Consider the following 27,547-nt stretch of genomic DNA (forward strand, 5'->3'; position numbering starts at 1 on the left):
GTACCCAAGTGTCTGTCTTAAAATAAAAAGTTTAGAGTGAAATGTCAAAAGGTCCTGGGCTGTGCCACAGGCCTATAGGTAAGTTACGTGTCCTGAAGGTTGTCCAGTCCGGTAGTAGTCATGTCTGGTGTGTATGTAGATTCAGGCACCGACGCCGGGGAGCGCTGATGGTAGTGGTGGCGGGCCCTTAGTTGTGTCACTGGGTACGCAGTACCCCCACAAAAGTGGGGGCCAGTTTGCCACCCGGTGACTTGGCCGAGGGGCCCGCTTGCCGCTCCCCGACGCAATGCGCAGCTTGGGCGCGCTGGGGCGTTGGCGCCGCTTCTGCCATGATAGGCTCCTGAGGTGACCTGGAGCTCCGGTGTCCCTCAGCTCCCAGTTAGCACCGCCTAAAGGGCAGGCGTGCTGTAGTGGTTTCAGCTCTGGGCGGCGCCTGAGGGCAGGTGCCGCAGTGATTTTTCAGCTCTGGGCGGCGCCCCCTAAAAGGCAGATGCCGCTGTGATTTTAGCTCTTCGCTCTGTTCTCAAGCTGGCCTAAGGGTCAGTGGACGTTGCCAAAGCAACCAGTGCTCCCCTATACGGCAGCAGCTATTATGATAGCTAACTCCCAGGGCCCCAGCATGGTGGGTGGCTCCTGAATTTATAGAGCAGTCTTATGATATGTATGACATGATTATCATATGAGAGTTCTGTACCTGCAGTTCTCAACCAGGTCCTCAGGGCCGTGGAAGTTACTAGAAACCCCCCACCTGTGCCCAATCAGAGGCCTGGATTTTGAACCTGGATCATGAATTATTCATGAGTTCAGGTTACTGGGGAAACCGACTGACAGAGTGACCGTTGCAGGGGGCTGCTAAATGGCAGCCTATGTAACTTTAGATTCTACCTGTACTTGCATTGATGTTTAATGGCCAAAGGCTTGTTTCCCGTGGCCCACGGGGACGATAATGCCCAAGGGATAAAAATCCCTGACACCTAGTTGGCTGGCTTGTAGAGCACACCAAGCAACTTGTCCAGCTGACCATGCTGGCTACAAGTTTTTCCCTGCATTTGTTAAACTTAATTGTTAAGCATGTTGTTTGCTGCTTGCATCATTATGGAATAAGAAGTGTGTTTTTTCAACACGGTATGTCTCTTTATTAGTTCACAACATATGCTAAGTGGTGCTGACATTCACAAACAGTAGTAATAAGTGCATTGGCAAGGTTTGATGCTTTACACACTAAATGGGTCCCACAGGGCTGCTGTAGAGTAAGGACAAGTGGAGCAAACTGTACTACCGCTCTCTACTCTGTCGCACTGTTAAAATGATGTTTCATAGCCAGCCGTTGCTATATAGCTCCATATGGAGCTCTTCTTATATCCTTGACATTTGTGTGCTCAATCAGCTCCACTTTCAGCCTAGTGAAATCTTCCCCTTTGCATCATGGATAGCAATCGGGACACAGCCAGCAACTATAACCATTGGGATATTTTTCCCTGAGTTGCACTTTCATGAGTCAGGCGGTGTCAGTAACTGTTAAAATGCCCAAGACACATTCAGCTGTCTTTCTGCACCCACTCAGCCTGTAGTTGAGCACTCCTTGGTGCTGTCAAGATAAGTTGTGTGCTGCTTCCTGAACCATGGGAGCAAAGGGTGGCTGGGTGTCCCACAATTGCTGGTGACATTTCAGCATTGCTAGTAGTAAGCCTCTGGTTGTGGAAAAAAATTCCTCTGGGCAGCTTTCTGAATAGTCCTGTGCTCTTAATGATGTTTGTGTCGTGCATGTTTCTTGACCAGCGCACACTGATACTGAAGTGTCTCTGGTGATCCATCAGCTCTTATATTATCCCAGTATGCAAGAGGCAACAGTGGTAGATTTGTACTTATAAAATCCACCTATTTCACAAGTGTACATGCTAAATGGAGGGTGATACGGACAGTGAGACCAAGAGCAGAATGATATGAATGACGTGCTGGTGTGATCACAACAGATTGACTTTCACTAACACTTAGATTTAGTTTAAAACTACACAAAGATAAGTTAATTGTGAACTCAGATAATACTAGGAGAGTTCTGGTGTATGAAGTATTGCTGTACAGTTTGTTTTGCTTTGACAGATAAATTATTTTGCTTAAACTGTGGTTAGAGCCACACACGATACATCTCCTCTTTCCCTTCCTTGTCTCCTTGCTGTCTGTCTGCTTCACGTACCACACTTTTTGGAAGGCTTGCGTTGCCAAGTGATCATATCTTGGCTGAACATGAGAGCCCATTTCACCATGGTTCTTTTCCTTCTGTTTCTGTAGTCTTAGGGGCGGTCTTGCAAGAGGTTGAGGCGGACATTTTTGATGTGCAGCTGCTACAGAGAATGAAATTCAGGTTGTCAGGCAGCACAGGTCTTCTGAGGATGTCCTTTTGCTGGTTTCATTTTTGTGAAACCCCTGCTAAAGACAAAGCTCAATTTTATTATTTAATAAAAACAAATTTGATCATACTACTGAAGTGTTGTTGAAAAGAGCAGCACCAGCTGTGCCTGTGTCACTTTGCTCCAGCAGGGAGGTTGGCCACCTTAAGTCTACGTGCTTAAATATTAATCTGCTATCATGAGGGGACTTGTCATCACCCTATAATAGGCCACGTACCAGACTAATGATCAACTAATATGCCTGAGGAAGTGAAGGGCCGTGTTTACCGCTATGCCTATCTCTCTTGTGCCATAGAACTATCAGCATGTACATTCCTACTTTGAGCAATTTGGATTGTGTGCTTCTGCTTATGGCTCTTTTGTTTTAGGGATGTCATAGAAATATTAACAGCATAGAGCATTTGGTCCTGTCACAAACTAGCACATTGGCAGGCTAAGATAAATGGAGCAGACAGGAGGCAATGTTTACTGTGGTATATACCATATGCTTGATACCTTAGGTTGCTAAGTAGTTCATGCAGGTTAGTCAGTACCTATAACTTGCAATTTGGGGGTTTGCTTCTGCAACTTTTTGCAGCTCTTTAATATAGATTTGTCTTAAGTCATTCCCCTCTCCTTTCAAGTCCTGGAGGAACTATTGTAAGCTGTCTCCGCTCCACCCTCCTCTAGAGTACAACACAATTGTAGATAAGACATTAATAAATTTAATACCATGGTCCCCAAAGTTCTTGCATTAGGTTGCAATATCTGGCAGAGTACCCTCAAAAATGAGAGATGACTCTTTTGGCATGGCTCAGTAAAATTTGAGTCCTGCTTGTGGGTTACCACCATAGGTAAAATTCTGGCTTCATTTTTATCAAGTTCTTCAATGGGAGAGTTTTCCTCCTAGTAAGTTTTCCTTGTGCATTTCTGGCACATCAACTTGTAAATGTAAAGGCATTATTTTATTGCTTGCTTTCTGAAAAGGGAAATTCTTCCTATGGAGTTGCTGACTATTTTTTGTTTCAGATTTTCACAATTACATCTATTTCTGATAATTGAACACACTTGTGATCTGTTTTTCTTTGCAACTGATACTAGTCTCCTGAGAAGTAGTTAAAATAGTGCTGAGATTTCCACTGTAGTCCAATCTGTTTTAGTATTCTTGTATGGAGGAACAATCATTTTCTTAAGTCACAGTAGCTGTGTTTAAGTTCTTACTGGGATGGAAAAAGACTTTTACAAGTAATATTGTTTTCTCCAGAACAGTGTCTTCCCATGCAATATACTCTGCAGTACTGCTGTTCCCTTTGAATCATCACAGTCAGGTCCAGTTAACTGCTACAAATATTAGAGAGGTAGCCATGTTAGTCTGTATCTTCAAAAACAAGAAGAAGTCCTGTGGCACCTTATACCAACAGATATTTTGGAGCATAAGCTTTCAGGGGCAAAGACCCGCTTCATCAGATGGTGCATCTGATGAAGCGGGTCTCTACCCATGAAAGCTTGTGCTCCGAAATATCTGTCAGTCTATAAGGTGCCACAGGACTCCTCATTGATACAAATATTAAAATTGTAGCCAGCCAGCAGGTTTACTTGGATGGGTTTGTATGTATATTGTGACAGCATTTGTTTACTTATAAGGCTTTCATTTTGTCCAATATGGGCATAGTTTTTGCTGAGAAAGTTACCTCTCTTCTGCCTGGTGCAGCTTGAACAGTGGATAGCAATTAGACTGTAGTCAATTGCAAACAGGATCTTTGTTGTTGGAAAGCTCTCTAGGCTGTAGTATGTTAAGGAATAAATAAATACCCAACCTTTGTCTTTGTCAGGAGTTTATTTCATCTTTGTTCTGTAGAACTGCGGTACTTATCTGCTAAACTGGATTACATCCATGTAGTATCTTGAATCGAGTTTAATCAGCCTGAATAGTAAATTGTACTCATCTGTTACCCAGCAACAATGCCTAGTTGTTCCATACTCTTTTAAAATTTAGGATATATCCTTATTATAGTTTAGCCCATCTGGAACACTGCAAACAAAACCACTTTAAACTCATTTGCATGCTTCTCCTAAACATGATAGGCACCGGTTAATGAAGGCACCTCAGGTTGCAGAACATGTACATACACGTGGAGGGAGACATATTTTGTGGTGTTTGTGCATGCTAGTTCTCAGCATCAGTATCTGCCTTATGGGTTCAAAAATTTAGATGTAAAAATGCATCAAGGAGACAACTACATGGTAAAATTGGGCTATGTATTTGTGATTCCATGTGGCTCCCTCATAATTGGTAATCTTGATTAGTGGATTAATTCCTTGGTTGTGGACATCAGATTTCCCTAGCGTTGTCTGTTGCCATCAGTTGTCAGTGATTAATGTTGGGCAGTGGCCCTGAGTTGTGTGGAAAAATGAGCACTGTACTGACCCAGGGAGGAGGGTAGCAAAATTGATTTCTATTTTCTTATCTGTGAACATGGAAACACAACTAGCCATGTCCTCACATTTCACCAAGGGGGAGAGGCACCTGAGGTGCAGAGATTTTTTGGAATCTGATCTCTCCTTGAAGTTGAGTGGAGGGTGTGACTAAGAGCCAAAGGATGCTGTCTAAATCAATAAAGCTAGTATGTCCATGGCAGAGACTAAAGAAGTGAACTGTTACAGCTGTTAGACTTGATAGAAACCAGCTTCACTGTTTTTGAAGGCTTCCTGGGTTTAATAAATGTTGCCATAGGACGAATGACCCCAAGTCAATATTCAGTAACACAAAAGTGATTTAATGCACTATCATTAGCTCGTTGGATAAAATGTTCTGGGTTAATGCACTTGAGGTGTCAAATGTGTTACACTCAAAATGCCATTTTTTTTAGCCAGTGGATTGCAATGTTGGGACCATGAAGACCTTTGTGATAAACGCACGTGGGTACTCCTTTACATTTTAAGAATGGGCAAATATTGTACGTTAACAGTATGAATAGCAATGAATGGTATTGGTGAAGTGTAATGCTTTTGATCCACAACCCTCAGGAACTTGAAACATATAGTGGGGAAACATATACCACAGTTATTGAACTGTTGGAGCATAATTCAATATCTTCACTGGGACCCTTCTGAAAGATACTGCGTTCTGTATGCTTTCCTCCCTTGGTCAACTGTATGCATCAAATGGCGATGGAATTGATGTGTGTGTTATTGCACGTCATTAAAATGACGACTTAATCTTGACACTTCAATCCTTTCTGCCTAGTCCTTCCCTGCTGCTTCATTGCTTTCTTTGCCACCAAGTTGTAGCATAATCTCTCAATTAGGTTGTAAGCTTTGCAGGGCAAGTACCTTATCTTTGTGCCTACTGTGAGGCCCTCAGCAGAGATGTGCAAGCAGTGGAAAATAATAATGGAAATCCAGACAAGCCCGTGGATACATCCAGTGGAGAATGGAGGCGAAGACTGAGAAATAACAAAGTGTCTTTTCAAAGACTTAGTCTTTGGGTAAATTAAATTTAAAAAAAAAAACAAAAAAAACCAACCTTCTCTTCTTCGTAGCTGTGTTTTGTCAGTCTCTAAGCTGAGCTCACGCTTTTTTGATTGTTCCAGGGAGTTGCGTCCTCTGACTGACTCCTATGTTTTGAACAGCCAGCACAGCCAAGCTTACAATCAGCATGCACTTGTTCATGTTCTCAGCCACAGGCTACCTTGCTATGGGAGAGCAGACCCAGCCACTGTGTTAGCAGAAGTGAGATCGTAGCCATTTGTTGGGAGGCCTGTTCTCTTCTGTTTGCCTTCTGTGACTTTCACCCTCTGCTTTGGGGGCGGGATGGGGCAGAGCGTAGACTGAAGCTCAGCCTCCCCACCTCTTCTCTGTTTTGTAGATTCTGGGGAAGTTCTGGGTACAGGGAGTCTCTGTCCTGCTGGTTGTGCTGTTCAAACAGTTTGACCCTCTTCTCCTTCCCTTCTTACCCCACCTCTCTTAGTCAAGACCCAGTGTATTGCAGAACTCATCCCTCCCCTACCTAACCAAATTAAACTAATCTACATCACAGGTCTAGTTCGAAAGAAGAGCTCCTGGTTAAAGAGCACTTGTCAGATCAGGCTGTATCCATTTACAGAAATCCAGGGTGGCTATAAATAGAAACCCCTTCTTTCAAGTCCACATTGGACAAGCCACTAGGGGATGCCTGCTCTGAATTGCTGGGGCTGCTTGTGTTGTATGTCAGGGTCAGGTATCCCCCATCTTCATGATAGCCCATTAGAGAATCGCAACACCCTCTTTCACCCAAGCTCCTGCCCAAGTCCCACAAACCCCTTCTGCACCTCAGTCCCTTACCCCAAGCTCTTTTCCACACCCAGTCTCCATCCCACAACCGGCTCCTCCTCAGTATCATGGAAAGTGTGGCCCTTGAGTGCTTGTCAAATTCTTGGAGTGGTCCTCATCAAAACTTTTTGCCCATCCTTGTGCTATACCTACTATCTTTTTTACAGGATGCTTGCATCATTTAGGCACCAGGTGGACAGTCTGCAGTTAATGAGCAGTAGTTCAGTGTTTTGTTTTATCCTCATTGTTCAATGTGACCTGCACTTTGTTCAAACATTGCTCTGCGTATGTAGGCTAGTTCATGGCGTTCATCAGTATGTAGGCTGTTTTAAAACATGCGGTTATTTTCACAACACCCTTATAAAGTAAGGAAATATTAAGACCTCCTTTTAACTTATGGGAACTGAGGTAAGGAGGAGTGTTCAGTAATTTTGGGTGTCCAATTTGACACTTGAAATTTTAGAGTAGAAATTTCAGAAGCCTTTGAGTGTTTAAAAATGGTGTATAGCAGTGAGCTTTTCCTCTGGAAGTCTATTGCAGCTGAAAGTGCTCAGCACTTTTGCACAGTCAGTCTCCAGTGTCTTAAACTAGTCATGCACGTGAATCACAAGTTACATATGCATCAACAGTGTGCCACTGTTGCTGGGAGGGGAACCAAGCATCATTCTGGCATGCATTAACAGGAGTGTCATAACCAAGGTATGAGAAATAGTTCTTCTGCTCTACTTTGTGCTGATTAGGCCGTAATATTGTGTCCAGTTCTGGGCACCATTTTTCAAAACAGATTCCTCCCACTCCCCTTGTATTCTACCTCTCCCCTTGCACGTGAAGGCTTATAGGGCCTATTGAGCGAGGACTGGCTCCATGAGCTTGAATATTATGTCTTTTAAATAGTTCCACAGCTGTATTATTAGCTTCCTTTGGAGTATGGAGGGAGAGTGAGCAACTTTCAACATGCTGTCCTCCCTTACTCTTTACTGGCATATTCTTGCAGCAGGGGTGGGAGCGGGGACAGATCCAGGATCATTGTTCTTTCTCCAAGACCACTGCTCCACAGACTGTAACTTTGGGATTGTTTGGCTCCTGATCTACTGTTTTGAACAAACTTGAATAGAAAGGCTGTCTTAGTACAGCATGCCAGTAAGGTTGGATCCCATGAAATGAGTAGAACGTAGTATTTTTTCACTGAACACCTCAGTTGTGTTCAAAGATCAGAAGTGCACAGTGGGACCCAGTCACTGACCTGATGTAGGAGCTCATGTACTGAACTAGATGGATGATAAAACAGTGGAGACTTACTGCAGACAACCAGGAAGAAGTGTGGTCCTGAAATCACATGCAGTAATACACCTTTTTTAATAGGCTTTCAGAACTGTGTTTTAAGGAGTCTTTCAGAATTGTATTTTAAGGAGTTTGAATACAGTAGTCCCTCGGGACACGCGAGAGTTACATTCCATGCAACCCTTGCATATCCTGAATTTTGGGTAAGTTGTGGGGGCTGGGGTGGTGGGTTGGGGCTGAGGGGTTAAACCCGTGATGGGTTAGGGCTTCGGGGGTATGGGAGGTAGTAGTTGAGCTGGGCCATGCAGGGTTGGAGCCAGGTCTGTGAAGGTTGGAATGGGATCTGCAGGGGTGGTGGGCTGGGGGCTGGAGCCTGAGTCCTGTGTGGGGCTGTAGTGCGCTGGGGCCTGGGACTGAGCTGAGGGGGCAGGGGGGGATGATCCTTCCTGCTGCTCTGGGAGGGGGGGTTTTAGCCCACCTGGCTGCCCACAGCAGCAAACAGCTAAGTGAGCTAAAGGACTTTTCCCTACCATCCCAGGGCAATGCCTCGCACTGCTCTCAGAAGGCAGGGGGAGGGTGCTCTTAGCCCGCCTAGTTGCCCGCTGCTGCGAGTTTCATGCAAACTGAAGATGCGTAAAGCGAGGGTTTACTGTACAAGGGAATGACCAACGTGTGCTAGAAGATGCTTCTTCCAAGTTCAGAGGGGAGCATAACAGAAGGCAAAGTAAATGGCCTACCATGGGTGGTATAGAGCAAGAATTTGATTAAATGAATGGAGCAATTGTAGCTACCACTTTCTTGCAGTTTTGTTTTAAAGATTAACTTTTTGTGTCATGCAACAGTAGTGTGTGTTCTGCTGAGTTTGCAGCAGCAGTTACATCCGAATTGTTACTTTAAACTATTTTGTCCATAATCATTAATTAGTTCGATGTGGTGTGGAAGCTTCAGATACGTTGATTTTTTTTTTTAAAGGCATAAAGCATAGAATAAATGTTCCTTCATCTTTCAGCCAGTCTTGTTGTGTAGTTGAATGAAGAGTGTTCTGGAATCCTCCAGGGTGGGAGGTACGGGGGCAGAGCTAAAGGTGGCTGTGTAATATTGTATATAGTGTATAATAGTGGGCTAATGTGTGCCTGAGGGTGGAGAAGTAGATAGAAAGGACTATAAATAGCTTCATATCTCCTGGCATTCCTTTTTTTCTCTGCATGCTGTGTGCAGCAGCCTTATTGATCTCTCATTGAAATTTTGGGGAGGTTTAGTAATTTGTGTGTTCTGAGATAACTTGCTTTGTTTCTTATAAATGGTATTTCTGAAACATACATGTTAACATTCAAACTTTTTGGGAATTGAGGCTTTTTTGTTTAAAAATATGCAAATCTTACTATTGGTTATATTTTTAAAATATCAGACAATTTGATTACGGCTCAACTTGTTTCATCTTTTCATTCCAGGGAATTGTGGGGAATTTAGCCAGTGGCAAGTCTGCACTTGTGCACCGGTATCTGACAGGCACATATGTCCAGGAGGAATCACCTGAAGGTAAGTGGCTATATGGATGATCAAAAGCATGCTGATTTTAGTTCTTTTGCTGTCATGCAATGCACCATTAACCACTCTTTTTATATTGTATAGAAAGAGCACAGTAAAAGAACATCTTCATTGGTCATTCTGCAATGTTGGTAAAAATAGAGTGCTTCTCTTTAACTTTTGTCATAGAGTAGATAATAGAGTCAAGGAATACAATTGTAATGATTTTAGTAATAAGTTAGCATTTTTAAATGCTGCCCTGTAAAGCATTTGCCACATGGAAAATGTTCTGAGTTTCATAAATGCAAATACTCACTACCCAATATAACACTTCGTGCTATGAATACTTCAGTTACTTCCAGTTTGGCTGCTGAAGGCAATAACTACTCCTCTTGGTACTGGATATGTAGAGAATTGGGCCCTTGTCATACCAGAGACAGTAAAGATTTTCAAATGCAACTTATGGCATGAAATTGCTCCATTATTTTTAAGGACTAACTTTGGGGGCTGGAGAAGAACATTTTTTTTAATTCTAGCTTGTTATGCTATAGTTTAATTTGTACTGCAAAACATTTGTTGTATTTGTATTAATTTCAGCTTAGTCAGTTTTATAGTTTGAGATCATGTATGTCATCGTAGCACATAACTGAGGTATATTTTTCACTAAAATATTTTCTTGATTTTTATTTATTCTCCTTATGCACTTTAAATCCAACTCTGAGACACTGAATTTCTGGTTCCTTCTTTTCCTTACTGGCTGTTCCATTCTTTGCAGATATGGATGCAGGTAACTATATCTTCTCTTCGTGGCAGTGCGTGTTTTGTTTTGAAGAGGGAGGAGGCACAGCTTTTGTATTGTAGCATTTTCCCCTTGTTCTGTGTATCATCTTAATTTGTTTTTCTTTTGATTTTCTTAAATTTTAAGCACATCACACTCTGTCTTGTCTCTTACTCTAGATGTCTTCTTAGCAGTAGTCGTGTAGCTTCATGTGTCTACTGTAACATCTGTTTCAAATTAATGCTTGTTATAGGAAGTTATACAGTTTAGTGTTAGAGCTTAGTATTCTTGAGGTTTTATCTAGTTTTTGTCGCTAAAGTCAGTGGAAGGCTTCTGTGTGTTGTGATGCAAACATTTTCTAGATTTTATTACTGCACATGAAAGGGTTTTAGGTTGCTTCTCTAGTGTTGGTAAATTTAAGGACCATTACAAACAGAGGAGCAGTTGATTTGTACATTTGATGCTCAGAAATCCTCTCATGGAATGTTGGAAAAGGTTTCAGAAAGTCAATACCTTGTACTGTCGTTCCACATAGATACCAGTAATAAGAAACAAATAGAGAAGTGGTGGATACATCTTGAAACTGAGAGAGTCTCATAATGGCGAGAGGTACATAATCAGTATCTCCACTGTTATTTATTCCTTTATTTTTACTCTCCTAAGCAGATGATGATAAATATTTGATTAATTCTTTCTGGAGAAACTTTTTTCTTTTCTGTAAAATTTTAATGGCACTGTTTCTCCTAGACATTGAATATTTAGTTTGTTTCCTGGTTCTTTGTATCTCTGTTCTAAATGTATTCCCACCTGTCCCTTTTGTTTTTTGGGCATTATTTACTGTGTCTGAAAGTGACATTCAGCCTGTTTTCATGGACAGGATTAGATCTGCAAAGCAGAGTCCGATCATTTCTTTGCACATAAATGTAGCTGACAGGCCTTACTAATGGCATCATGCATTTTCATTAACAGGTAAGACTGGAACAATTAAAAGCTGTAATTCACCTTGTAAAAGATAGGTTTAGGCTGTCTAATGAAATCTGAGGAATTTAATTAACTCTGACAATCTGTTGTTAACAAACATCATTTCTGGAAAGAGTTGAACCGCTGTAGCCCCAGCTAATTTGTGACCATAATAGTTTAATCTCCTTCATGTGTTCTAATGTGAAAATATACCCTGTCAATCTGGGCCTGTAATGATAGTTCAACTGAGTCTAGGCAAGGATAGAAGCTTGTTGCTCCAAGCTCCACATTGGGATTTAGAGTCAAGTGCTATGCATAATAATATAAGAGATTAGCTGAACTGTTAGCAGTAACGTTCAGATTAGATGCTAATGTGAGATGTTGCCTTTGGCCGTTGCTGATGACTGTGAGATTGTGTTGTGTAAATTGGACAGAGTGGAACATATCTGAGAGAGTGCAACCTATGCTATTTCTCCAGATAAGAGAGGTTCTCATGTCAGTGTTGTTTGTTGGTTGGCATGTTAGCTTACTTGGTAGCTCTGTTACCAGTATTAAACCATAATGTGCTTGGGATGTGTATGGCATTATTTTCCTCACTCTAATTTTGTGCCATTCAGCATTTGCATACCAGCCTGCTCTCACCACAGTGAACCTCACCTGCAGGCATGGATTAGCTAAGTGCCAGACCTGCTCTGTGGTTTTTGAATGTTTCTTACTGTGCCAGGAGCCACCTTTAGTGAAATGATCAGGGAGGGGGCCGTGTTAGTCTGTATCTTCAAAAACAAGAAGTCGTCCTGTGGCACCTTAGAGACTAACAGATATTTTGGAGCATAAGCTTTCGTGGGCAAAGGAGTGAAATTTAAGCACCAGTATGAGAATTTTTCTTTGCACTTTGGCTCCAAGAAAGTGGATCTTCCACTTAAAAAATAAACTTGAACTACATCACCCCTTTCCCCATCACTTACCTGGCAGTGCTTTACATTTCTAATCCTAAATGAAAATTATAAATTGAAACCTGATTTAGTTCCTTCAGTAACAATCAAAGAAATAATTAAGGTATAGCAGGCTTGAATTCATTATACCATCCTCTCTCTGTGCATGTACACGTACTCGGTGGGACAAACACTTTCAGGAGGGAGGCATTTTGGTGTGTAACTTAAGAGAAAATAGTAATAGAGAGGGAGCTGTGCTAGTCTATATACTGTCAAAACAAACTTGACTGCTTTTTTGTTTTTAAGAGAAAATAGATATCTGAAACAACCTTAAAGCCAGAGTAGTCTGAAAGACATGTATTTACATTCTGTTGAAGTAGAAACAGGGAGATGATAAAATACAGGAGACCTAGTGAAATTGTCTGTCTTCTCCTAGGAAAACAGGAGTGGTTAGAAAAACAGCCACCGCTCAGAGTGCAAGGCATGTAGTTAAGCTGTGAATACATCACACTGACTCTCTTCACACCTATGTTTAAAGAGTAATTCTGGCTTCTTGAGAGGGGTGACCTGGACACTGTCTCTGTCACCACACTTTGTCCTCTGAATGTTATCTGTGGCTATGTCTACACTTCTGTTTAAAACCCGTGACTGAAGGTCTCCTTCCATTTGAGAATACTGAAATGTTTCACACACATGAATGACTTAAGCTTTGAAATACCAATGAGGCATGTACTATTACCATTTTATAGAAAGGGAAATGAAGCACAGAGTAGACAGATAACTTGACTTAACCAAGGTGTCACATGCAAGAATAAAATCCAATCCCCTTACTTGTCATGGCAGTTTAGAGAGGTTTTATCTATTTCAGCCTCCTTTTGAAGCTTCAAACAAGTCAATGAAAAGCATGATAAAATGCTTCTCCCATCCAGGAGGCATCATGGGGAGGAACCAAGTACACACAGTTAATTGCTGCAGTGTAGGAGGGTAAAGCAGGTGGCTGAGCGTAGGTGCCAGATATGAGAGACCAGGGAAGGCATTCCTTTCCTTCAATCTCAGTGCCCAACTTCTTGCCTCTTCCTGTCCCTATTCTGAACATTTCTGCAGGTTGTTGCTGCCTGGTGACCCTTAAGTTACTACCCTTCATAGGAAAAGTGAAAAGTCTTCCACCTATTAGCATAACATTGAACTGGAAAGAGCCATCAAGTGCCAACCTGGAGGGGTGTGTGTGTGTGGTATCAGTTTCCAAATTTAATGACAAATATAGTTGTGCATTGCTGTAATATGTGTACAGGACCTTAGTTTGAAATTTGCCTTAAGTATTTCGTTAGTTAGTTGCTGATGATTGTAAAATCACAACTCAAAAAAATTCTGTAATTGATTTTGTTTTTTTAGATGCGCAGGCTGAGAACTCATCTTTAGGCTTAAGAGCTTGTATCTTCAGATAATAGTCTTTTAAATAAATTCTTCAGAAGACCCTCCCTATGTCAAATTTAATTTTAATACTGTAGTACAAAACACTTTTATCCAAAGTATTTCTGTCCTTTGTCCATCCCTGCTGCAATCTGTAATCTTTTTTTTTTCCATTCATCCCCCTGCTCAAGAGAGTCCTGAAAGGAACAACACCCCTTTTCTTCCAAACATCTGCACAGATGATTTTCCCTTTTTTCTGACTATCAGATGAACTAATTTTAAGAGAACACTCCATCAAAATCAGTACTTTAATAAGATATAAAATCCTTTGTTATGTCTAAAATCTTTGGAAACCTATTTTTAACATAAGCCTGTGGTGAAATTTCATGAACCTGGCTGTTATGGAGATCACAGAAAATAAATTAGTACTCCTTTTTTTCTAAAAGCAATGAACTTTGTTATGAATACACTAAACCTCTGACTGATTAATTTAAAATAATGTCTCTCTTACAGTCAGTTTAAATATGTAGTGATCTGGAATGATTACTTTATGAAGGCTTATGAGTACATTTAAAATGTAAAATCAGTTTATAAATACAGATTAGGAAAATGAAAAACAGAAGAGCTGCATCATATATTCCATAGTGTTTAATGTTGTATTCGGCAGGACACCTGATTTGCGCTTTCTTACCAAGTTTTTGCAAATAAATCTCTGACAAACTTCATAGTATATCAAAAAGCCTGTGACAGATATATTTATTCCCAGTTTTAGTGCTTTTGATTAGGTATCTTCTACAGGTACAGTCTTCACAATCCAGCATGCAGTGTAAAACCATGCACCATTTTCTTTTGAACGAAACTGTAGATTTTTTTTTTCCAAATGTCATTTGCTGCCTCAGGGATTTGGCTGGAATGGGGTGAGTAAAGAAGAGGGAGACAGTGTGGTGGGAATAGGGCCTGGGGCAGAGTAGGCTGGAGTATGGGCAGGGCCACAGGCTGGGAAGCTTGCCTCCCCAAACAGCAGTTTCTCCCATTGCCCATGCAGCTGAGAGAAAGTAAACAAGGAATGTGAGATGCTCTGTCTTCCCAGGGCATTTTCTAGATGTAAAGAAGGAAGAAAAGAGAATTTTTAACTGGTTCCATTTCTTGGGACACCAAAAAAAAAACAGGAGCTGTCACTGAGAGGGAAGCATGTCTTCCGTTGGGTGGATTAGGGGCAGGATAGAGGATAGCACAAGGCTTCTAACTGGCTACCAAAAGTATATGAACACACCAATGTTTCAAAGCTTAAGTCATCTAAGTGTGCAAAGCATTTCAATGTCCTCAAATAGAAGGGCGATTGTCAGCTGTACAGTAGGATATAGTATTCAAACACAAGCACAGTAACAACTTCAAAAGCTATTGTTTGTTTAAAGATACACATACATATATAAAACATGTCTTGGGGGTAGCCATGTTAGTCTGTAGCTTCACAAAAAACAAAGGAAGCAAACAGAGCTGTAGCATCTTTAAAAGCTAACAATTTTATTTATTAAGTAATGAGCTTTTGTGGGTAAGACCCACTTCTTCAGCTTCTGGAGCAGATATTAAATTCTTATAATATGTGCTGATGTTGAAATTACCCATAAAAACCAGGCATTACAAAAATCAGATACCCTCAAACAGCTCCTGCTCTACTTTGATTGTATAAAGTTATATACAGCTGTAGTAATACAGAATTTGGGGTGGCAGCACTCTGGTACTTAAGGGAAGGAGCATTTCAAATGTTTTTAAAGATTGAAAAAAATTCCACAAGAGCAATAAAAATCATCAAGTAAACAAATGTGGCTCCCATTCCTGTGACTGATTCATTTAGACAAGTACCTAATGAGGTCAGCAGGGCTCTTTATGAGCACAGAAGTGTCCATATGAGGAACAGTTTGCAGGACTAGGACTTCAGCGTGAGTCAGAAAGTGGTACATACTTAATATTGTGGCACAACTTTCACCCCCTCCCCTTATACTTCTACTCCTGCTTAAATCTCCATGGAAGAGAAATGGCAGGCTATTTTGAAACTTTTAGAGTGGGGCATGATTTTTCACTTGTGTTTCCACAGCTAGGCAGGGCATGTGAGGTCAGATTACTGAGCTTCCTAATGATATTGTGTCCCCACTGTTGTTTCCTTTTACAGGTCACTGAAGTGGTTCATCTTAGTGTATTAGCTTTGGTTTCAGGCACCTTTCTAGGCAAGATGTCCCTTTCCTTAAGGTGTCTCCGGACTTGGCAAAATGCATAGATTTCGACCTGTGGTAAACTTGAATCATGGCTAGTTCTTTAAGTCTTTGGAGATTTGCAACGTTCTAGCAATAAGTTTTGTTAAATAATGAAGAAATGATTGTATAACATTTAGATGATGAGGGCTAGATCTTGCTATTCCATCCATTACAGACAGGCTAATGTAAGGCACTTCCTGTGGAGATCTGCAATGTAATCTTTGATTTCAGTTACAGACTGACCAGCTTTATATTTGAGTTGAAGGGAGAAGCCATCACTAAAGGTTAATTTTTTTGTGTGTACTATACAGTGCAAGTAAATCTTCAACATTTGAGTAAAATAAATGCTAAATAATATAAGCTCACCTGTGCAGTACCTAGAAAAATGAAAAAAAAATTCAAAAAGTTAAAATGCTAGACTTTCTTGCTGAAACGTGGTGTTATGTGATCTGATTAGACAAATGAAAAAAAGGAAAACCTTGGATTGCACCAAGATAAGTACTTAAGTACGGACTGAACTTCTGACATCCAGAATGCCCCAGTGGTAGAAGTTGTCAGAGCCTGGCTGGGACTGGAGCCCATGTGGTAGGCTGAGGCCAGGGAGCCCAGCCAGTAGACTGGCAGCCCCTGGAGAGCCTGGCGGCCTGACCTCCCAGGGTCTAGCAAACTGCCCTTTTGGGTCTGGTCAGGTCCTAGAGGTGCTGGGCCAGGGAGGTCCACCCGCTATTAGGGCTTTATTCTTGACTGTTTCCCATGTCCCTTTTGAGTGGGCTGAAGCTGTCTCACACATAGTATATTTCATGATACCATTGCGCACCACTGAAATTGTTTAGGATTTGCATGGGTTTATTCAGTGTGAAAAGTTGGGGAGTGAGGAAGAGTTCTCGGGAGAATTGATATCAATGTTGTAGAAATGGCAGTTGAAGTACTTCAGAAAGGTAATAGATGTAGTATCCATATGAAGAAAGTTGAAATTATTTCAATATTTTGCTTTAAAAACAAAGCCAATTTTGGGTCACACTGTCTGACCCTTCCATTTGCCAGCAAGAGCCAGTTGTATAGAAAACAGTGATTCTCTTCTTGCGTACAGTGCACTTTTGTCATCCCTGTTCTCCTACTTCATAGATACCTAGCACTGATGTGTTTTGATTTACAAAAAACTCAAGATTTTTTAAATTTTCTTCAGTTATGAAGTTTGCATATCCTCCCTGGCTTTTCTGGGAAGTTGTTAAGGACAGGTCTGTGGACCATGCTCTCAATATTTGCTGTCACACTAGTACTTAAAACAGTCTTCCAAACCTTCAGTGATAAGTGAGTGATAAGGAGAGTGTCTAGCTGTATATTAATGTAGAAATACTAAAATTAAATTGACCTGTATCCCTTCAGCATGTACAGAATAGACTACCTACTAAAATAAAACTCGAACAGCTGCAAGAAGCCAAAGTTAATTAAAGTGAACTGGAAAACTTCCTCTAGCTTTGCAGGGTGCCCAGCTGGTGATCTGAGGCTGTATGTGGGGATAGGGATTTTGTCGGCAGGAAACTGAAAAGGTCTTATAAATAGATCTAGAGTTAAGCTAAGTTGAGTTGCATGAAATTGTTCTTTCTACATTTTGCACGTCAGCAGAAGGAAAAAGGAAGGAGCGGCTGAGGTGCAGGATCCACATATACTTCTCTGCAGTGGAATATCTCAGAGTCATAGAAGTGTAGGGCTCAAAGGGGCCTAGAAAAGTCATCTAGTCTGGCTCCCTGAGCTGAGGCAGGTCTATAAGTAATATCTGGACTGTCCCTTTCAGGTGTTTGTCTAATGTGTTAAAAACCTCCAATGGCAGAGTTTGCCCAAACTTCCTTGGAAGTCCATTTCAGTGCTTAACTGTCCTTGTTGTTGGATAGTTTTTCCTAGTATCTTACCTACCTGTGCTTTGCTGCAGAGCTGAGAAGAACTGATCACCATCTTCTTTATGTTAGCCCTTAAGAAATCTGAGGGTAGTTGTTGAGTGCTGCCCCATAAATCATCTCTTCTGAAGATTAAACATGTCCAGGTTTTGTTTTTTTCTTCTTTAGATGTGTTCTCTAATCTTTTATCATTTTTGTTGCTCTCCTTTAGACTATCTCCAGTTTGTCCACATCTCTCCTAAACAGTACGACAGCTAGATTTTGACGCGGTCCTCCACTTGAGTCCTCCCCAGTGGTCACAGTGGAACAGTTAGTGCCCATGTCTTGGACACAACATGCATGTTAATACATCCTAGAGTATTAGCTCTCTTCCCTACATCATCATATTGTTGATTCCTATCTATTTGTGATCCACTATAGCTCCCAGATCTTTTTCAGCATTACTACAACCTTGCCAGTTAATATTCCATTTGGTGGTTGTGCATTTGATTTTTTTGCCTAAGTGTAATTCCTTGCACTTGTCGTTACTGAATTTCATCTTGTTGATTTTTTTTTCCATCCAGTTTTCCAATATGTCTAGGTTGCTTTGAGTTCTAATGCTGTCCTCCAAAGTTCTTGCCACTCCTCTCAGCTTGGTGTCATCTAAAAAAATTCTAAGCATATTCTCCACTCCATTATCCAAGTCATTCAGGAAAATACTAATTAGTACTAGATCCTGGACTGGTGCCTTTTTGTCTCCGCTAGATATATGCCTCCAGTTTGGTAATGCTCCTTGTATCATGGATTATTGTGGCTGTCTTGAGATTTAATGTTTGAATTACATTATCTCTTTTGAAGACACTTAGCATTGCCTTCAGTTTAGAGATGTTGATTCAAGCGGATAATTTTTTTTTTGCTGTTGCCGCCCAAATATGGACTGGTAATTCTCACTTTATTGCATGATTTTTACACACACACACACACACACAGAGTCTACAATAGCCTTGCAAGGGTTAATTAAAACCTCATCTGTTGTTTTGACTCTTCCCTTTCTCACTCTCTCATGAGACTGACAGTTCAGAGGGAATTTGCTAAATGCAACCAAAACCCGGAGCAATAAGCATCCCACAAATAAAAAGATGTTCCTTTGTGGTTTGTTGTGTTAATTGTAAAGCAGAAATAGTTGCTTGTTTTGCTACTGGGGAGAAGTTTCTGAAGAATCTGTTTCCTGAAAGGTATTTACTACTTTGCTGGTATGCATGAGGCAAAAATAAAATAAAATAAAATAAAATGATGGCATAGGGTAGCCAGTCCTCTGAGATTTGCCTGGAGCAGTGTTCTCTCTAATTGTTCCCCACACAATGTGCACCAATATGGAGGTGATGGGTGCACTGAAAAAAAAATTATGTGGTTGGTGGGACTGAGGCAGTTTAGAATGTGGAATGGAGGGGCTCAGGGCTGGGTCAGAGGGTAGGTTTGTGGAATCATCAGGCTCTAAGGGTGGGGCCAGCAGATTGGAGTACAGGCTGTCTGAAGGCTATGGTGGGGGGAGAGGACTCGCCACATCTCTCTCTTGCCTTCCCTCTCCCTGTCCTTCCCCTCCCCGCCCTTAACAGCAGTGTCTGGGTTGGATGGGAGAGATGCCTTTCTCCATTGACCATGCTAGGTAAGTTCTGAGGAGGCATTTCTCCCTGCTATGGCCCTGAGCCCCTGTATGGGGCTTAACAGGCAGCTGCACAGCGTAGAGGGAAATGGGGTCTGGAATCTCCAGCAATTAAAGATGAATCTTTAATTAAAGATTATGTGATATCTCCAGAAATACATCCAGTCAAAATCATCCACTTTATTATGAGTTTGATGTGTTTGGGAGGGAGTTCAACAGCTGAATCTCACTTAATCTTAGTGCAATTTGGATGCTCAAATATCACAGACTCCTTTGAGGTTTCCAACAAAGATGACAGTTACTGTCAACTCTGATTAATACCTACAATTGCAAGTAAATCTGTTGCTGGTGGTAAATATATATCCTGCCCACAATGCACTGACTGACTTGGTGAGTCTTGATGAACTGGTGGGCTCACCTGATAAACTGTAGATGGAAAAGGCAGCTCCTCTTCACTTTGTTTTGTATATTTGGCTTTTGGACTTGTTTTAGGAACCACAACCTGACCTTTCTAGAAGTATCTTTCATATCATATGATAGAAAGTGTTTAGTGGATATATAAAATAAAGGTGAACACTCTGTGTATAGTTTCTCACTTTCAGTTGTGTGGTAGCTTGCTCTGTCACAATTACACATTTTAAAATACTCTTGGCTCTTCTTTGAGTGATTGCTCATGTCAATTCCAAGTCGCGTGTGCGTGGACACGCGCTCAGTAGCCAGAAGCTTTTTGCCCGCTCCAGTAGCCATTGGGTTGGTGCGATGCCCCCTGGCTTGGCGCCAATATGGCAACCAATATATGTACCTCCCAAGAGCCGCCCCCCCATCCGCATTCCTTTTCGCCATACTGCCGGTGGTTGGAGCTCTTGCTTTCTCTGCTCAAATCTTCAGCTAGCAGCCCATTGTAGTGTAAATAGTTCTTAAAGAAGTGTAAATAGTTTTAGTACTTGATAGTTAGTGTTTTAACTAATAGCTGAGATGGGGCTTTCTGGCTGCCTTGGCTCTGGGGAATGCCTGGTTTACCAGGCTTTAAGACTTGCTCAAAATGTGGCAAACTATGCCTCAAAGTGACCCCCATTCAGCCTGTTTGATTTGCTTGGGGAAAGGGCACTTGCGTGATTGCTGTCCAATTTGTAAGGACTTTAAGCCCAGAACTTCAAAAGGTAGGGCCCAATGCCTTAAAGTCCTCTTAATGGAAGCAGCTCTGAAGCCTCTAGAGTCTCCCTGGGGCTGATGCCGCTGTCACATCCATGAGCCTCGATCGCTCCATTTCAGTGCTATGCCGCCTGTCCTCCATAGACAGAGGGGGACCTGGCAGCTTCATCTAGAGAGGGGATACGCTATTCAGTTATCTTCGTACCCCCCTTTCCCAGCCTCCTTCCCTGTCCCTCTTCAGGGACCCCTTTCATGAGATTCTGTTACGGTGGGAATTGCAATCCCTCCTGGGCTCTGGGGCCGTACAAGAAGTTCCTCCCAGGTTCAGGGGCAGGGATTTTATACACAGTATTTCCTAATTCCAAAACCAAAGAGGGAGCTTGAGACCCATACTGGCCCTAAGAGGTCTCAATGAGTTCATGAAATAGGTAAAATTTCATATGATATCCTTGGGTCTCATACTTCCGATGCTGGAGCAGGGAGATCGGTTCGCAGCTCTTGACTTACAGGACACATATTTCAAGCTACCCTCCTCACAGAATGTTTCTCAGCTTCATGGAAGATGGGAACCATTATCAGTTTACAATCCTGTCTTTTGGTCTGTCTGCAGCCCAAAGGGTCTTCACCAAATGCATGGTGGTTGTAGCAGTGCACCTGCGCAGGCAACAGATGCAACTGTTTGCATACCTGGATGACTGACTAGTCAAGGGTCATTCCAGGAGTTAGGGGCTTTCTTTAGAAGGAACCCTATCTACACACCTGTTTTGCATTTCGAAAGCAGCTCTTTCAGAATGGTGAGTGGCTGTCATTATGCAAATAAGGTACTGAATATGCAAATTATCATAGTTGCATTCTGATCCACCACATTTGCATGCCACTCTTGAAAGGGAGGGGCCAGTGTAGATGTAGCTTGAGTGTGTTTCATCACAAATAAATACAATAAAGAATGGAAGCTGTGTGCACCAGTACTGAAACAATAGATTATCACATAATCTGTAATATCTAGGCCTTCACATGGTACTGGCTCCTAGAAAATAACTAAAATGTGTGTAGAAACAGATTGTTGACATGTTTTATGTATAAAAACATATAATAATGAGAGGTGTGGCTACGTACTGATTGTCTTGTTATAAAACAGGTTGAACAATTTGAATAGCTTGGGTAGCTGCTAATTATGGGGGAAATACGAGGAAAAATTCCTTAGTGTGTTAATTTAGATACCGTGTAGCTGTACTAGATGGGAGTTGGGAAAGGAACAATACATGCAAGGAGAGGAATAGGATTTAGAAATTGTGAACACAAGTGGAGAAACCATTTTGAATGTTTATATTCTTTATCTTAAGCTGTACTCAAAATTTTTATATGAGAACAGTTTGAATTCGGAGTTTGTTGTTGATTGTGCAGCATGAGTCAGGTGGAGTGGGGGAAGATGGACTATGTTTATGGAATATATTTAAACTCTTAATAGAATAATTGTTGTTAAACATTTTAACAGCTTTTCGAAGATCTCATTAAACAATTATTGTGTCACTTAACCTGCTTTAGCTCAGAGGAAAATAGTGATTTACTTGTTAGCCTCAGACAGCTTTATTAGCCTGTTAATCAAAGCAAAATTCTAGTTCAAAGAAGCTTGAACAAATGTCATGGTATTGCTCAATCTGAATTAAATAAAACTAAGAGGAAATGATACTAGTAAAGGGTACTGAAAATCAGGAACAAAAGTAAAACATCAGTACAGGAAGAATGTCTTTAAACTGCTTCAACCTAAATGTCAGTTTCAGGATTCAGTATTTTCATATAAGCTTTCAGTAATACAAGAAAATGAGAGGAGGGAAACTGGGATCAGGAACATATAGTCCCCTGAAATGTAGGTTGTTGAAAGCAAGTCTGGAAGATTCTTTGAGTGGAAGCTGCCTTGGTGTGCTTGATAGCCACTTTTTTATTTTAACTGTTAACTGAGTTTTACATGCATCCTGAATGCATCTGAGTATAGTATAGAGTTGAATGGGGCTGCTTCTGCACTGGGTTTTCTCTGAATGTGTCATAGAATCTTAGAATTCTAGGGGTAGAAGGGACCTCAGGAGGTCATCTAGTCCAGACCCCTGCCTAAAGCAGGATCAACGCCAACTAAATCATCACAGTCATGACTATGTCAAACTGGGGCTTAAAAACCTTGAGGGATGGAGATTACACCACCTCTCTTGGCAATGCATTCCAGTCCTTCATCACCCTCCTAGTGAAACAGTTTTTCCTAATATCCAACCTACACCTCTCTCTCTGTAACTTCAGACCATTGCTCCTGGGTCTGCCATCTGTCGCCATTGAGAACAGTCTCTCTCCATCATCTTCAGAGCCCTCTTTCAGGAAGTTGAAGACTGCTATCAAATCACCCATCATTGCAGTTCCTCCAGCACTTTCAATGTGAGATGTGTCAATGAAGAATGTTTGCGGGCACTTTTCTCATCCTGTCGTAGTACTTTGCAGATGTCATTGTTAAAATGTCAGTGCTTCGTTTCCATGAGTTATGACAGTGCTGTGAAGGTGGGAGACTTACAAGAGCCTCAAGGTCGAAGCACCTGGAAGTTCAGTTAGCTATTTTTTTGTTAAAGAAACAACAAAAAACAGTGATGGAGGTTCAGCCTTTTTTCATGTTAAAAGGCATTACATGAATCATTAAGCAAACCTTTACTCTTGTTTAAAGCACGTAGAGACCGAATATAGATGCCACAGTTCAGGACAGCTGCTCTGTCTGTCTCCCAGCCTTTGTCTTTCTTGTGTGGATAGCTGTGCCCCTCTCCCTCCTGAACAAGTTGAACAATTTCTGCCTTCATTGTTATTCTCTATACCTATACACTTAATTTCCAAAAGATCCACTTGTGTTTTTCTAAGCAAGCATAAGGTAAAGGTGCTACAGAGAGAACTACTAATGAACCTTCTCCTATGAATAAGCCTAGAGAACATCTGCCCCTCCTTGCAGTCTCCCGAAGGGCTCTAGTTGGTGTCAGTCTTTCCAACCCTTCCCTAAGGATTGGATGCTCTGTGGAATGGAGTACTTGTCTGTTTGCTGGGTCAGAAAAGCCCTGCTCCTCTTTAAAACCAGTTATATGTCCAACTTGGGGAATCTGGATTGACATACCACAAGGTTCTTTCAAAATGGTTCAGTACCAGAGAAATTACATTAGCATGCCTCATACTCCTTCTAGAAATGCTACATATGATCTCATAATAACTCATAAGTGCATTCATTATATAGTGGGTCCCAAATGTATTAAGAATTGACTGTTTTGTCCAGGATCTGGCAGGGCTTTTTCATAATTGTTTCAGTAGTTTCCAGGATTTGGGGTATATGCTTCTTACATAAATCAAGAAGTGTTTCCCCTGCATTTTAAATTATGTGCAAAACTGAAAATGCTTGCCCAAAGGAAATGTGTTAATTCACAGTGCTAGTTTAGTATTTTAGACTTGTTCAAGCACTCTCTGTACTAGAATAGTTACCCATATTCTTTCAATTATCCAGTTGCACAGGTGTACTCCCTAGTGTACACAGTACTCAGGTGACTTTACTGCCTTGTAATTAATACCCCATGAGAAACTGGTAAAAATTATGCTATCATGCAAGGTTGTACCCTGAAGAGAACTGAAAATCTCAAACCTGTGTTCACTAGTTAGATAGCCCTGTCACAGGCTTCTTTTGTGTCATGCTTGGAGAGAGAGCGACTGTAATTTTGTAAAGCTGAAATCTGTTTAAATGACATAGAAATTGTATTTTAGATATGTTAAATATACATTTAATATTCTAAATATGAACACCTTTTCTCTTTGTTAGGGCTAAACAATAAGGTTCACGGGAGAATAGAAGTGAGATCAGGAAGATACCAGTTAATGCTTCGTTTTTTGATCCATCACAGCAGAAGCAGCTAGAGAACAGTATCAGGTACCTTTGTGTAGCTTAGTGTGTGTTTGTCAGCTATTAAGTAGGGAGATTAAACATCATTGAACAGATCATGGACAGTTGTAGATATTTTTAAATTTAAGTGACTATGGGGCCATGTTATCAGAGGATCTAAGAAGGTTTTACTATATTGGTATCAGTGGGACTACACTGGTTTACACCTTTTGTTGTCCAGAAATCTCTTGTGACCTGTTATATTTGGCATTCGTTCCTTCTAGATGTCCGTTCAGCTCTTAGCCTGTACATCTATGGCAGGAGTAATACAAGCTTGTGCTTGGTGCTGTAACGTTTGTAATGCCTGATTTATATGATTGCTTTGGAGAGTAAGAAGTGATACATAAATTAGGCTTTTTGTCAAATTTCTCACTGGCACAACCACCAGTTCCACTCCACCAGTGCTAGTTATTGTGGGAGTGCTACTCCAGACAGCATATCTATTCAGCTGCTTCACCAGTGGGAAAATTTTAGCCAAGTCTACTGTAGCCAAGACCAAAGCCTATTCTATACTGGGACTCTTGGTAAGATTCCACATTGAAGAGAAACTTTGAAATGGCTTTGGTGATACTGAATGCATCAGCAGTACAGCACATGTTTAAACACCTTTGCTAGAAACGCATGAGACAAGAATTGTCCATTCCTGTGCAAGCAAAGTTTTAACTGGGGCTTTGGTTTCTGTTGCAGAGGAGCCACCAAACATGAACATTTGTGGCAAAAGGTATCGCAAATTCAGCACCAGTGGGACAAGGGACAGTAGGTTCCTGAAAGCTCACATGGTAGTTTAGCTAGACTGGATCTTAGTGCGTCTGTTGGTGGAAACAGGGCAAAGTGCTTCATCAAGGGAAGAACAGTCATAGTATCAACCAGTAACGCTCTGTCTACACTAGCATTCCCCTTTTGAAAGAGGCATGCAATTGAGGGAAATTAAAATGCACATGAGATGCATATTTACATATCTGGTGCCTAATTTGCATATTCTTTCAAAAGAGCTTTTTTTGAAAGAAGAAAAGCAGTGTAGACGGTGCTCTTTTGAAAGTAAACCCCATTTTCGAAAGAATCCTTCCTTTTTTAGGAATAAGGGTTCTTTTGAAAATGGGGTTTACTTTCCTAAGAACTTTTCTTCTTTTGAAAGAATATGCAAATGAGGCAGCAGATATGTAAATCTGCATCTCATTTGCATTTTTGATTTTCCTCATTAGCATGCCTCTTTCAAAAGAGGAATGCTACTGTAGATGTAGCCTACGAGTTAAGAGTAGAAGGGTCTTGAAGCAGTTGTTATCATGAGGGATATCCACACTGTGATTAGCAGAATTTGGTGGGTATTATTTTTACTTAATTTAGGTGTCTATTATCAATGTTAATTTTAAAACTTTTTTTTTCCAATATTAAAGTTCACAGTTGTGGAAAATTACTTGTGGGGACCAGGCGATGGGGGTGGCATTTATTTAATGAGATGTTGTGGTTCAAGAAGTTGCTGCTTTAGAACTGTTTAAACAAAAATTGTCATGTCAAAATACACAAAGTACATAACCTTAAATCAAGCTGTAATATGTTCTGAAGCAGCATTTGTTGTTGCCTGTTTACTTTTTTTTGTCTGAGTCAGTGGAATATTTTCCCATTGGTTTGCATGTTAGATCGACGTTTATCAGTAGTTACTGATAAAAATGGAATCCCTCCAGGTTTTAGCTATGGTAGATAACATGAGAGCTGTAGCATATCTGAATAGGTAAAGGAAAAGTGATTCTCCTAACCTACAGCAGGCGATGAGTTTTAGAGTTTGAGCAAGAGAAAATACCAATAACCATTATACCATATAAAAGGGAAATTTTGGTATCCTCACATATGGAATTAGTAGGTAATAATGGGCGCTGAGTGGAATCTGCAGCTCCCTTTCTTCTCCTTTGCAAATAGATTAAACAACTTGGATATTCATCTGTTTGCATACAGGACTCCAGATTTTTCTCCAGGAGGATAACACAACTGATGTAAATGAGTCAAAATTTGGACAAGGTTAAGCTACTGTTGTAAAGAATATGGGTTGTCTCCAGCAACATGAGACTGAATCATATCTGTCCTAGAATTAAAGATGGGCTCTCCTTTAGCAGAAGGAATATAGTTCTAAAATGCCAAACAGCATGGTTTGTCCTACTGAAGACAAACATTGTGGAACTTTTCTCCAAGCTCAACTTCTTGTTCCATAGGACACAGGGAACAGTGCAGTAGTTACCCTGTCTGAGGCCATCACATCCATCAGAGGGGCTAGGGCTTAAGGTTAGATATGGTCAGATGCTCTAAATCTACAGACTGAAGTTAGCTTTTTCGTAATCTTACATTGCACAAATGGAAAGGGTCTGTGTTCAGCTGAGTGGTGACTATGTGAGAGAACTTTGAGACCACTGATGATATCCTGCAAAGAGAGAGGATTCTGCCTCATGTAAGAATGTAAGCAGATGTTAATGTCAGATGGGAGTATGAGCACCTGTCTAGTACAGGCCGAAGAAGCTTCACAGTATTATCTACATCACACTGTATGGGGTCAACTCACTGCTACAGTGCTGCCTGCTGGCTGATCTGGAAATTAGCTTGATCTCAGCAGGGCATCCCCTTCTGGCTGGTTGGTTGTCTGCCACCTCTTCCTTTGCACGATCAGTTTTGGACCTGTGTGACTCTTCAGGACACTGCCCACCAGCAGTGACTGCTCTAGTAGTACCTTGCCCCTCTTCTAGGGGATTCAGTAGTCCGGGTTCAGTCCAGGGCACCTGCCACTGTTGCCCACTGCAGAATTGGTCTAGCCCCTCATGACAGGGCAGACTATAGTTTATTGGGACCGCCCTGGTGTGTGGCTAGGTGCAGTACAAAGGAGAAGGGGAGGGACTCAGGCCTGCTTACTAATCTGAGTCCTGGGCCAGGGACCCTCTGGTGGCAGCCTTGTTCTGCCCTCCTCTCCCCTTTGCTATCTTGCTCCATGGGCCACTTCTCCTGTGGCCCCCTTTGCACCACTTGGGCCTCTATTTCAGGGTCAGCAGTTTGGCAGGCATCAGGGCTAGCCTGTCCCTACCCCCTCCTTAGCC

The 27,547-nt window shown here is 41.4% G+C and overlaps 1 protein-coding gene across 6 annotated transcripts in view; it reads left to right on the top strand.

Moving 5' to 3' along the window:
- Positions 1-27,547, top strand: part of AGAP1 (ArfGAP with GTPase domain, ankyrin repeat and PH domain 1) — a 507,914-nt gene that overhangs the window by 143,892 nt on the left and 336,475 nt on the right. For 5 of the 6 annotated variants that reach the window (XM_075000598.1, XM_075000599.1, XM_075000597.1 and 2 more), the window contains exon 3: positions 9,431-9,518. In XM_075000598.1, coding sequence (XP_074856699.1) covers positions 9,431-9,518 — 88 coding nt within the window. Of the gene's footprint in view, positions 1-9,430; positions 9,519-24,427; positions 24,462-27,547 lie in introns of those variants that run through there. The other variant, XM_075000600.1, reaches the window with a different exon arrangement.

The sequence above is a fragment of the Carettochelys insculpta genome, chromosome 8 (genome assembly GCF_033958435.1).
Source record: "Carettochelys insculpta isolate YL-2023 chromosome 8, ASM3395843v1, whole genome shotgun sequence".
Classification (NCBI taxonomy): domain Eukaryota; kingdom Metazoa; phylum Chordata; order Testudines; family Carettochelyidae; genus Carettochelys; species Carettochelys insculpta.